This window comes from Syngnathus acus, chromosome 22 (genome assembly GCF_901709675.1).
Source record: "Syngnathus acus chromosome 22, fSynAcu1.2, whole genome shotgun sequence".
Classification (NCBI taxonomy): domain Eukaryota; kingdom Metazoa; phylum Chordata; class Actinopteri; order Syngnathiformes; family Syngnathidae; genus Syngnathus; species Syngnathus acus.
In genome coordinates this window covers 6,668,787-6,678,847 of record NC_051106.1, presented here as the reverse complement: position 1 = coordinate 6,678,847, position 10,061 = coordinate 6,668,787, and the positions used below count along the sequence as shown (strand labels likewise).

Genomic DNA, 10,061 nt, shown 5'->3' with positions numbered 1-10,061 from the left:
CGCTGTGTGTATTGTCAGTCATCCATCAAAGTTGAACTGAATGTACTGCTTTAAAGGTAATTTGTCATTTTGTTTTTAGCGGTTTAATTTATTTTAAATATATATATATATATATATATATATATATATATATATATATATAAAAAATACATTACAAATGTATAGTTTCGAGTTTATTTGATATTTTTATTTTAAATATGAAGTTACTATATACTGTTAAAAAAAAACAGAATTGAAGCATTATGTTCACATTTTAAAAACTGTTAGAACTCAATAACAAAATACCAAACCAGCTACACTTGAATATTGTTTTTAGTGCAGCGAGTTCACATGTATCAACAAATGAAGTCGAGACCGTGCTTCAAGATTGAAGACGTTCCCCCTCCCCAAGTCTCATTTCATCATCCGGGCCGCTTTTCATTTGGAATGTTGACGACGGCTCACATTCACGGGGAGGGAGGTGGGGGAAAAAAAAGTTTTTGCAAGTCACTGGAGGAAAGTTTCAAACGCTGGCGGCGGCAGGCTGAGCCTGAGGTGGGTTGCTGGCGGTGGTGGGCGTGGCCTGCCTGGGGAGCGTGTACATGGCGCCAAGGAACTGGTCGGCGATGCGTCCGGCTTCGCGGAGGCCGCTGAGGAGGGCGCCATGTACCGTGGCTGGGTAGTTTCTGATGGTGTGTTCGCCGGCGAAGAAGAGTCGGGGTACGGGCTGGGATGAGGAAGAATAAGATATATTTTTTTATAGAATGTTGTACAAGTAACAAGTCTGTTTCGTATGTAGGCGTAAGCTCACTTGAGAGGCTCCCGGGATGGCAGGACCCGGCGTGATGGGCTGCGCCATCAGGTCGTAGTCATTACCCGAGGAACCGGCCGCCACGTAGGAGTAGGAACCTCGCGCCCAGGGGTCGGCACGCCAACGCGTCACCACCGTCTCTTTAGGCTGCCACAGCAACAGGCAAGGTTAGGGACACGGGAGTGTGTCGACGTGAGAGCGGCAGGTGGTTTACCTGAGGCACGGCACTGCTGCCGAAGATGCCCTTGAGGATGGCGAGGCAACGTCCCACGATGACGTCATCACTGATGTTTTCCATAATGCCGGCCGCCTCGCCCGCCATCAGAGCCAGCAAGATGGGTGCTGAGTCACATGGTGGGAAGTATTATGCAACCAAGTAGTGCTGATAAAGACTTCAATATTTATTTGGTCAGCTTTCCAGATTCCTATCTTTTTGAATTACGAGCAGCGAGGACACTTGTGAGGGACGGTCGGTCACCTTTGTAGAGGTTCCAGAAGAGAAAGAGCTCGCCCCGACTGGCCGTGGTGGAGCCCACGTGGCCGAACAGGTTGACGCTGGGGTCCCAGAACACTCTGTCGAAACACAGCACCACCTGAAAAAGACGGAAGGTACATCAACTAACCATTAGGGGAGCGTGAAGGAACTTGGCTTTGAGTGAGCGCCCCCTGCTGAGGACAAGGAGCGTTGCAGCACATTGCGTAATAAATACACTGCGGCAGAACAGGAGAGGACACGAGAGTGCTGAGTGTCCTTACACCATCGTGTACACGCCTCTGCCAATGAGTCATGAAAAACATAATGTCATAATAATAACAATAATAATGATGTCAAGTAGCGACTCGTTTTTTCCGAATGGCAGCTGCATTACATTTGTGGCCATCTAACATCAAGGTCATCGGTGCAGCGATCGATGCTAATCAAGTTCCGGGTGTCGCAAATAAGATTTTTTAAATGCTTTTGAGGAAAGACCTTGTTGAGGTTTCCAAAGCCCATCCTCTGTATGGCGGAGGTCTTCCACTCGGGCAGCGGCGGCACAAACTGCACGGCGGGCGGCTGCTGTTTGAGCACGCCGAGCGGCAGCGTGCACAGCACTGCGTCACACTTGTAGATGAACGTCTGCGTCGCAGAGCGGGTGTTGACAGCGATAACCTCGCAGCCTGGAGAAGGGGGCGGCGTCAAATCACTCTGTTTCCTCTATAATGCCGGACGGGAGAGACTCACCTGAGGCCGTGTATCGAACCTGCCGCACCGCTGTGTTGAGTTTAATGTCCAAACCTTCGGCTAGAGCCACGGGCACGCACGAGTAACCGTTCCTCACGGTCAGGTGACTGCCAGTGAACTCAAAGTCGTCATCCTGCGGATTCAATCGCATTTGAGCAAAGCTCTAGAACATTTTGCCGTATGGAAAACCTAAACGTGGCCTACTTGATCCCAGTGTTTGAGCGAAAGGGTAGAGAGGGGTGTGGCGTTGGCAAACTCCAAGTTGGCAAAGTGCCAGTCTAGTATCTGCCGGTCTCTGGAGGACAGGTAGACGTCACTGCGGACACGAAAGAAAACAAATGAGATGTCGCAACTCCTCTCAGCTCGTCAGTACTGCGCTAATACAGCTTTAAGATACCTGGGTGGGTTGGCCTCAAGTTCTTGGAGCTTCTCCTCCAGCTTCCCCTGCATCTCCTGCAACTCATCGTACTCCTGCACAAAGTTTGGACCTCTTTACCCGGTTGGGGCATATTCCACGCACACACACGTCTTACTGAAGACTAAAATAAAAGACTTATTTCTAAAACAAGGTGATTTATCTGCCCCCCTCCAAAAAAAAAAAAAAATCCAAACGCCCGTGTTAATAATACATCTCGGCGAGGCATTAAACCACTTAAACATAGCCTGTCTGGTTTAGCTAGATAGTGCTATATTAAAAGATTCCGGGCCGGGCCATGAGTAAAATATCCCTTGCTCCCAATTATAATCTTTAGGAAATCTAATTACGCCTCAAAGTAGCGGTAGACGGTATGTAACGTAAAGCCGCAGCGCCCGCTTTGGAAAGAGTCTTATTCTTTAACGCGGGTGCTCCTTCTTTGACCGGAACATTGTAATTGAAGCCTCGCTCCAGACGTCTTGAGTTCAAATGTCGCTTAGGAATCCAAATTCCCAGGGGCTCACGACTCGGGAGGGTTTAGTTTTTTGATACTTACTTTGCAGAGTGACGTCAAGTCTCTGTGTTTGCTCTTCACCAGGAACTCAGCGGTGATGTCCCGGGGCGGTTTGACGTCGCTGGCCTCTTTGAACTGCTGATGGAGCTCCTTCACTCGCTCTTTGGTGGACACCATCTGGGCCAGGAAAAAACAGGGTAAGCGTCACAATTTAATTCCCAATCTAAAAAAAAAATTCAAGTTGTTCACCTTATTGAGCAGATCTCTGAGCTCTTCTTGTGTCTTTACAATCTTGTTCCAGTGTTCTATCTGCTCATCTTTTACATGCTTCTCCTGCAACCTGCACAAGGCAAACTCCAATTATGTGTGGCGTGGACTTTGCAATATTAAATATTTGCGCTGTACTTACTGTATAACCACCTCCAAGGCTTGTCCCAGCGAGACGGGCTTGTTGTTGAGAAAGTTAAAGTCCAGCTGGTGGCTGAGGAAGGAGGTGGCCTCCAACAGTCTGTTGAACTCTTGCTCCACCATCTCGTCTTTTTCTTTGGGCACCTGAAGAAAAAAAAAAAGCTCTTTAAAATATTTACATATAAGCAGGTATGTGCACTGTCACGATGCATATATATATATTTTGAAATCTTGGATATTATTCTCGTGTGCACTCGTCCGCTGCCAAACTGGAATTCCCCCAACTGTGGGGGCTAATAAAAGGCTTATCCCGTTCTTAACAGGAGAAGCCTGGCAAAGTGAGAAGGGGAAACGCTGTCGCTTCCACAATGGCAGTCAGCACATGAAAGAAGGAATAGGATGATGGAAGTAAACCAATACATACACTCGTGCACCGTTCACCCTTTAGTTGTTCAGCGGTTGGCGAAACAAGAGAGGGGAGGGGAGGAGAGAGAACATGTTCAGTCAACAAAATAATAATGATACTACTTCAAACTCTAGAGCTTTGTTTCAAGCCGTTTCTCACGCTGGTCATACTCACAGCCTGTCCATTTGCTTCATACAGCGGACACTTCTGTTTGATTTTAGCCAGCTCCATGTTAACCTGCTTGCTGACCACGGCCATGGGATTCCCTCCTGAACAAGTGCGCAGACCAAACCGAAGGAATATTTAGAGACAACAGTACCCCCTACAGGTTGATAAAAATAAGGAAAGAATGGTTGAGTCATACTGCACATACCAAGGCCTGTCACCACCATGGCACCTAGATCTGCCACATAGTTGCCCTTCCGAAATGTTGCCACCCTGCCTCCAACACGGTCCTACGAACAAGAGTCAAAAGAAAATCAAGACATTGCAACAATCGGACTTGAGGATCGTGTAGCGTGCATACCCTGGCTTCCAATACGGTGACATCCATCCCAAAGCTCTGCAGTTGGCGGGCTGCAGCCAGGCCGGACACGCCTCCACCGATCACAATCACCTTTCCGGTCTTCTTGGCTATAACAAAGCACGTCAGCATCTTTTTTTTTAACATCTCAAACATAGCAGAAGACTTGTTTACTTGACGCCATAAGTCAACTCACTGGGTAAAGGCTTGACCCTCTTATAAATGCCAAAGTTGATGAGGCCGTGTCTTTCGAGGTAGCTGTGTATCCTGTGGACCAGCACGGTGTCACCTGAGAGCGAACCAAGAACATTAAATCACAACGGAAATGTTGGTGACTATTATTCAAAGTGTCTTACTGTTGTAGGGAGCTTCAAGCTGCTGTGCGGTGGTCTCAAAAGTCAGCTGGATCTTTGGGTTGTCCAGCCACAATTGAAGCTAGTAGGGGGTGGGCGGGTTCAATCAACGAAGGAGTGATGTAGAGGATTTGGAAGATGAGGTCACTCAGGTGGGTGTGTGTGTGTGCGCACTTACTGTTCGGTTCCGGATGTAGAGGAAGACCTTCTGAGTCTGCTGGGGCCCGCTGATGATGTCAGGGAAGCACGCGGCCTCCTGGGATGTCATACGGTCATGGGGTAGGCGACTCTGAAAAGCAGCGCCTTCCACACCTGATTATGGACATAGTCCGTTAATGCTTATCGTTTTCGAAAAAAAAATAACGACAGCAACACTTGGGTGGAGTAGAGGCTCACCAGATGGTTCCTCAGGTTCACTGTCATTCTCCTCTTCTGGCGGAGGGGCCGGCGGCGGGATGACCTGTTTACGTTCTTTCTCCGCCTTGGCGTTCCTCTCCTCCTCGGAGTAATATTCGTCCTCAGACAGATTGGCCAGGCTCTCGTCCATCTCGCGGTACTCCACCTGCAACGGTAGGCACAATAAAAGCATCATTAAAACCCCCATTTCTACAACACCCAACAGCCATTTGGATCTTGCCGCCGGTAGCGCACTCCGCTAAAATTCTAAAATGTTTACCTTTTGTCGCTTGCGTCGACTCGTCCTGCGGACTTCAGCCGAGTCCGGGTCCAGCGCGCCGGGGCCTCCCGCCCCCTGTTGAGGCAGAGGGGCTCCTCCCGACTCACTGCTCGGGGACGATCTCTCCTTCTTCTTTATGTCTGTAGGACCCGCAGCTGAGATCGAAGCTGCCGACTGCGCATCAGAGCCTTGGGCCCTGTCGCCTCCCGCTGCACCCGCCGAAGATGAAGAGGAGGACGACGACGACCCGGCGTCTGATTTCTTACTTGTCAACATGATGGAGGATGTTGGAGGCCTCTCCTGGGGAAAGACAAACTCAAGAATTAAAGGTTCAATTTGCAATGTTAAAATGCATAATAGTGGTTGTACACTGAACCCTCGGCCATTTGTGATTTTTTATTGACCCTAACACTATTTGTTGACAGAATCGCTGTTCTATATTTAGTAGTAAACTAAGAGTCCTAGGTTGGGTCATCTACTACTAAATTTTTTACTACTCGCCTTGGTGAGGGTTCACTGTACCGTAAAACAAAAATGAAGATGACAACTTGTGACTCTGTGATCAGCTGGAAGAAAAAATAAACACACCAGTGCTCGCGGTATATTTCGGATCATGAATGGATGCTTATAAATACTCTTCAGATCCTGTTAAGTCTTGTGTTACAACATGTTAATAACCAGCAAACTGTGCCCCCACGTCAGAAAAAAAGGCTGGATGAATTAAGTGGCGTTAATCGTGCGTGGATGTCATGGTTTTTATGAGGAAAAAAAGGGATGCTCTATGGTACAATAACATTGACTTGTTTACCCATTTCTCCGTGCACCTGGTTATATCCATTCAAACACTAAAGAGATGAGACAGAACCAGAATAATTGTGTTACGAATAAAGGTGGCTTTTCACAAAACAATAACTTGGTTTAGTTGCAGAATCAGACGAATTAGATGTTACTGTAAAGTTTACGGACATATTTTTTCAAGCCAAACGATTGGAACACTCCTCCCATCCATCGCGAACACTTAGGCTTGCTAGCGAACACTGCGTTCTCTACGTTCGTGGGCTACAAAAAGGACATTTTTGGTCACACTGATCTTCAATAGCATATTAATAAATCATCCACGACCAAATCATGTTTTAGTAAAACCAAGTGGATTTGAAACACTCAATTTGTTACTCAAAGATCATAAAAGAAAATCCTTCACGTTTTTTTTTTTTTTTTTCAAAATGATTAGCACGCTACATTAGCTGCTAACAATGAGCCCCGGCTAGCATTCACGTAACGGCAGGTGCGATTTGCAGCGAGAGAAAGACTCTGTGCAAATAATATGATGTTATATTTTAAGGAACATTACGAGTGATACATTAGTATTAATTGAGAAAAAAATGCACGAGTTAATTTTTATAAATATGAATAATACCTCACAATCCTCAGCAGATGTCAACACAAAGACCGCACAGAGCTGCTATAAAAAAAACTCGATGGTGAATGGCCTGTCCAACGGTTTGCGAGAACGTTTGCATTCATCTGATTGGCTAAAATATCTATCAGTCAAAACCAAAACCGGAAACGCTACTATGCGTGGAAGCCGAAAGAAACGTTCTTATTTATTCCGTATTACATACAATCAATATGAAACATAAACAAACGTAAAAAAACACAAAATAATTAATCATCAAAACAAAAAAATACTTTCCTGGGGGAAGGAGTAAAAATTAATTTTAAAATCAGTCACGTTTTACTAGCTTTAAGGTTCATAGCAGTAGATATTCAAAATAAATACAGATCATTTTCTTTCTGAAAGACAAAAAGAATAGTTTGCCTATTTTTTTATTTTACATAAGCTCGACTGATCTCAGGTCTGTCCGTGTTGACGCCTCTATGTCTGACGTCATAAGGGTAAAAACAACAGGCGGGTCTAAAAAAAAAAGCAGGAAGTAGACAGGTAAAGGTGAGCCGCTCGCTGTGCGTCGCAGGCCTACCCAAAAAGTCGTGGTTCGAGTCGCTAATTGTGTAAGTAAACGCTGAAATTCCTATTAGATTGCTCATAGTTATTTATGCATGGTCTATTCCTCCTAATATTATTCTTGTCTCTGGGATTTAATTAAATTGTAGTCCCCTCGTGTTACAGGAAGTAGAAGTCGTGTTGCAGTTCCTCAGTTAGCAAAAACAATGTAAAAGTCAATGAAACAAGACATAGAGACAACATCTAAACACACCTGGTGTAAGATATCGATAGGAATCTGATCAACGCTTTGCTCCACAGAAGTGAAAGAATGGTAAAGGAAGAAAATGAGTTGGTCAACCGGCCTGACAACACTGCCTTCACGCAGCAGAGGCTCCCAGCCTGGCAGCCCATGCTCTCCGCCGGAATCATCATCCCCGGGTTTATCCTCATCGGTCTGGCCTTCATCGGCATCGGCGTTGCCCTCTTGATCACCTCGCGAAGCATCCAAGTACTGGAGGTGAGAGACTTTTTGCAAGAAATGACTCTCCAGGTGTTTTTTTTTTTAAGCATCACGGATTTAGAAAATGATAGTTTTCTCTTTCTCCTGCAGCTCGACTACACGGGCGTGGACCAGAACTCTCCATGCTTTAGGTGTTCGGACCCTGCCGTGAGGAACTGTAATTGCACGCTACAGTTTTCCAACGACCGCTTGATTGAGGTGCCGTGGACTAATATACAGTAGATATAAAAAGTCTACACACCCACTGTTCAAAGTTTTGTGAAATCATTTTATGTTAGCATATAAACTGTCCAAATGCTATTGAACAGTGCTCGTACTTTAAATGCGTTTAATTATTATTAATTTTGTTTATGTTGTCTCTGACAGGGGCCGGTGTTCTTTTATTATGGCTTGTCCAACTATTTCCAGAACTACAGAAGGTACGGCGTCTCCAGAGATGATGGCCAACTTTATGGAGACTTGTCCTATTTCAAGGTTAGCTAAAACCCATAACAGATAGTTTGATATTCGGCACACCGTTTTATAGCCAAAATAATGTTCTTTATTTTTTTTATCTTTAATTTATTATATGACGCTTTCTAGTAAGCATTTGGGTCTCTTTTTTTTTTTTTTTTTCTTTTGTTTTCTGAAGGAACCCTATGATCAATGCGAGCCCTACCGATTTGGCGGCGGCAACAACCAACCGATCGTGCCTTGTGGCTCGATAGCAAACAGCATGTTTAACGGTACGTGCGCTTTATCCCGCGTACAAAGATTTCTTATTCATTCACATTTTTCTTTGGTTCCCTGTAGACACATTCAGGCTGTTTCAGAACATAAACGGCCAGCGGCAGGAGGTCCCCTTGGACGGCAAAGGGATCGCTTGGTGGACTGATTCCAATATCAAGTTCAGAAACCCCACTGTCACACCCCTGAGGAACGCATTTAATGGTTCGTTCCATGTTCCCCCGCTGTGTCTTCAGATCATCATGAGTTGTATTTTTTACAGGCACCGTGAAGCCGCCGTTTTGGCCCAGACCGGCTTATGAGCTGGACACCTCGGACCCTACCAATAACGGCTTCATTAATCAAGATTTCCTGGTGTGGATGCGAACGGCCGCGCTGCCGGATTTCCGCAAACTGTACCGGCGGATCACCGACGGCAACTACGCCGACGGCCTGCCAGCAGGAAACTATTCTCTCGATATCGCTTACAGTATCCTTGTCCATGCTGAAAAAAATGAATTGTTGTTCAAGGATTATGTGGTAAGGTTTGAGATACTAAAAACAAAACATGAGTGATGAGGTCTTTGTACGTTGAAGAGAACAAACTAAACACAGTGTGCGCTTGAAAGTGTCATGTGACATAGTATCAAGCGGGTCAGCCCAACCTGCTTGACTGGTTGGGCAAGGCTCTATTTTTAATTTGTATCCCACTGTTGTATCTCTTTAACCTTCCTCCCCCTCCCAGACTATCCTGTGATGAGCTTCAGTGGCAGAAAGAGCGTGGTCTTCAGTAACGTGTCATGGATGGGGGGCAAGAACGAGTTCCTGGGTATCGCCTACCTGGTCATCGGCACGCTGTGCATCGTCATGTCAGTGGTCATGCTCATTGTTTATGCTAAATTTAAGTTCCCCGAGGAGGAGTGAGGAAAGTTTGCTGTGAGCCATTTTAAAAATAATTGACAAGTTTGGGGTCTGCAGGAGGAAAGGTTTAGAAAATACTTCACAGTTGTGTTAAAGGTTTTTATTAACAGCAAACAAAAATGTTACAAATCTGAAAGCTCATTAATGAAAGCCAAAATCATAGCAAAATACATACATCTGGTTACATATTTACTCTCATGAATCTACTACAATGACTCAAGTGATTAAAGCAGATTTGCACATAGCGAGAAATTGCATTTTAATGCAGTGCATTGACGTTTTGTAAATTCTGTATTCAACAGTTTTTGTCTCAGGTTTCTTTTGTTTTGTGTTTTTCCTGTAATGTATTTTAATTCTTCCGTTTTACACCCTAGGAGTCCTTATTTAAAATTAACCACCATACACACATATTCACCCAATTACAATAGCACATAATGTAATACAACAGAGGACACTGATATTGTAAATTCAGGAAATTTAATTTTATTCATTGTTGTTCTGTACAGCTTTTAACAGATTTTCCCTTTGTGTTTTGCTTTGTGTTACTATTTATGCAATAAAACAATACAAAAGCAGTCTAATGCTCGAACTATGTGTTTAATATAGAAAAAGTGGATCTAAACTTGAGTTTAAGGTATAAAAAATGATAAAAATTAAATGTAC

General features: G+C 44.8%; 2 protein-coding genes across 5 annotated transcripts; one reads left to right on the top strand and one right to left on the bottom strand.

Moving 5' to 3' along the window:
• Positions 1-232: 232 nt before the first annotated feature.
• kdm1a (lysine (K)-specific demethylase 1a) lies at positions 233-6,791 on the bottom strand. 4 transcript variants are annotated; one of them, XM_037241888.1, is made up of 22 exons: positions 6,725-6,791; positions 6,116-6,152; positions 5,308-5,607; positions 5,028-5,196; positions 4,810-4,934; positions 4,635-4,713; positions 4,475-4,579; positions 4,282-4,388; positions 4,129-4,210; positions 3,930-4,024; positions 3,774-3,791; positions 3,351-3,493; positions 3,191-3,281; positions 2,984-3,118; positions 2,410-2,483; positions 2,217-2,328; positions 2,013-2,145; positions 1,761-1,948; positions 1,269-1,383; positions 1,005-1,132; positions 791-937; positions 233-706 (listed from the first exon to the last, which is right to left on the bottom strand). In XM_037241888.1, exons 2-22 carry the CDS (start codon positions 6,143-6,145, stop codon positions 503-505), a joined length of 2,580 nt encoding a protein of 859 aa, XP_037097783.1. In that variant the 5' UTR covers positions 6,146-6,152; positions 6,725-6,791; the 3' UTR covers positions 233-502. The 4 variants fall into 4 exon arrangements, with proteins under 4 accessions (XP_037097783.1, XP_037097782.1, XP_037097784.1 ...); XM_037241887.1 differs by having other exon boundaries at positions 4,810-4,943; positions 6,725-6,790; XM_037241889.1 differs by having other exon boundaries at positions 4,475-4,567; positions 4,810-4,943; positions 6,725-6,790.
• A 1-nt stretch (position 6,792) lies between these two features.
• tmem30b (transmembrane protein 30B) lies at positions 6,793-9,975 on the top strand. The gene is made up of 9 exons (XM_037241695.1): positions 6,793-6,807; positions 7,217-7,317; positions 7,571-7,769; positions 7,863-7,970; positions 8,139-8,246; positions 8,404-8,497; positions 8,565-8,702; positions 8,761-8,967; positions 9,223-9,975. The coding sequence occupies exons 1-9, from the start codon at positions 6,793-6,795 to the stop codon at positions 9,399-9,401; spliced, it is 1,149 nt and encodes a 382-aa protein (XP_037097590.1). The 3' UTR covers positions 9,402-9,975.
• Positions 9,976-10,061: the final 86 nt, after the last annotated feature.

Bases quoted from the DNA above. Each gene is read 5' to 3' on its own strand.
- kdm1a (XM_037241887.1), bottom strand. From the start codon at position 6,145: ATGGATATAACCAGGTGCACGGAGAAATGG. The intron at 4,714-4,809 runs GTAAGTGCGCAC...ACCCCCTACTAG, and splicing joins TCTACATCCGGAACCGAACA to CTTCAATTGTGGCTGGACAA. The intron at 2,329-2,409 runs GTATCTTAAAGC...TCGTGTCCGCAG, and splicing joins CTTGAGGCCAACCCACCCAG to TGACGTCTACCTGTCCTCCA.
- tmem30b (XM_037241695.1), top strand. The intron at 7,770-7,862 runs GTGAGAGACTTT...TTTCTCCTGCAG, and splicing joins GAAGCATCCAAGTACTGGAG to CTCGACTACACGGGCGTGGA. The intron at 7,971-8,138 runs GTGCCGTGGACT...TGTCTCTGACAG, and splicing joins CCAACGACCGCTTGATTGAG to GGGCCGGTGTTCTTTTATTA.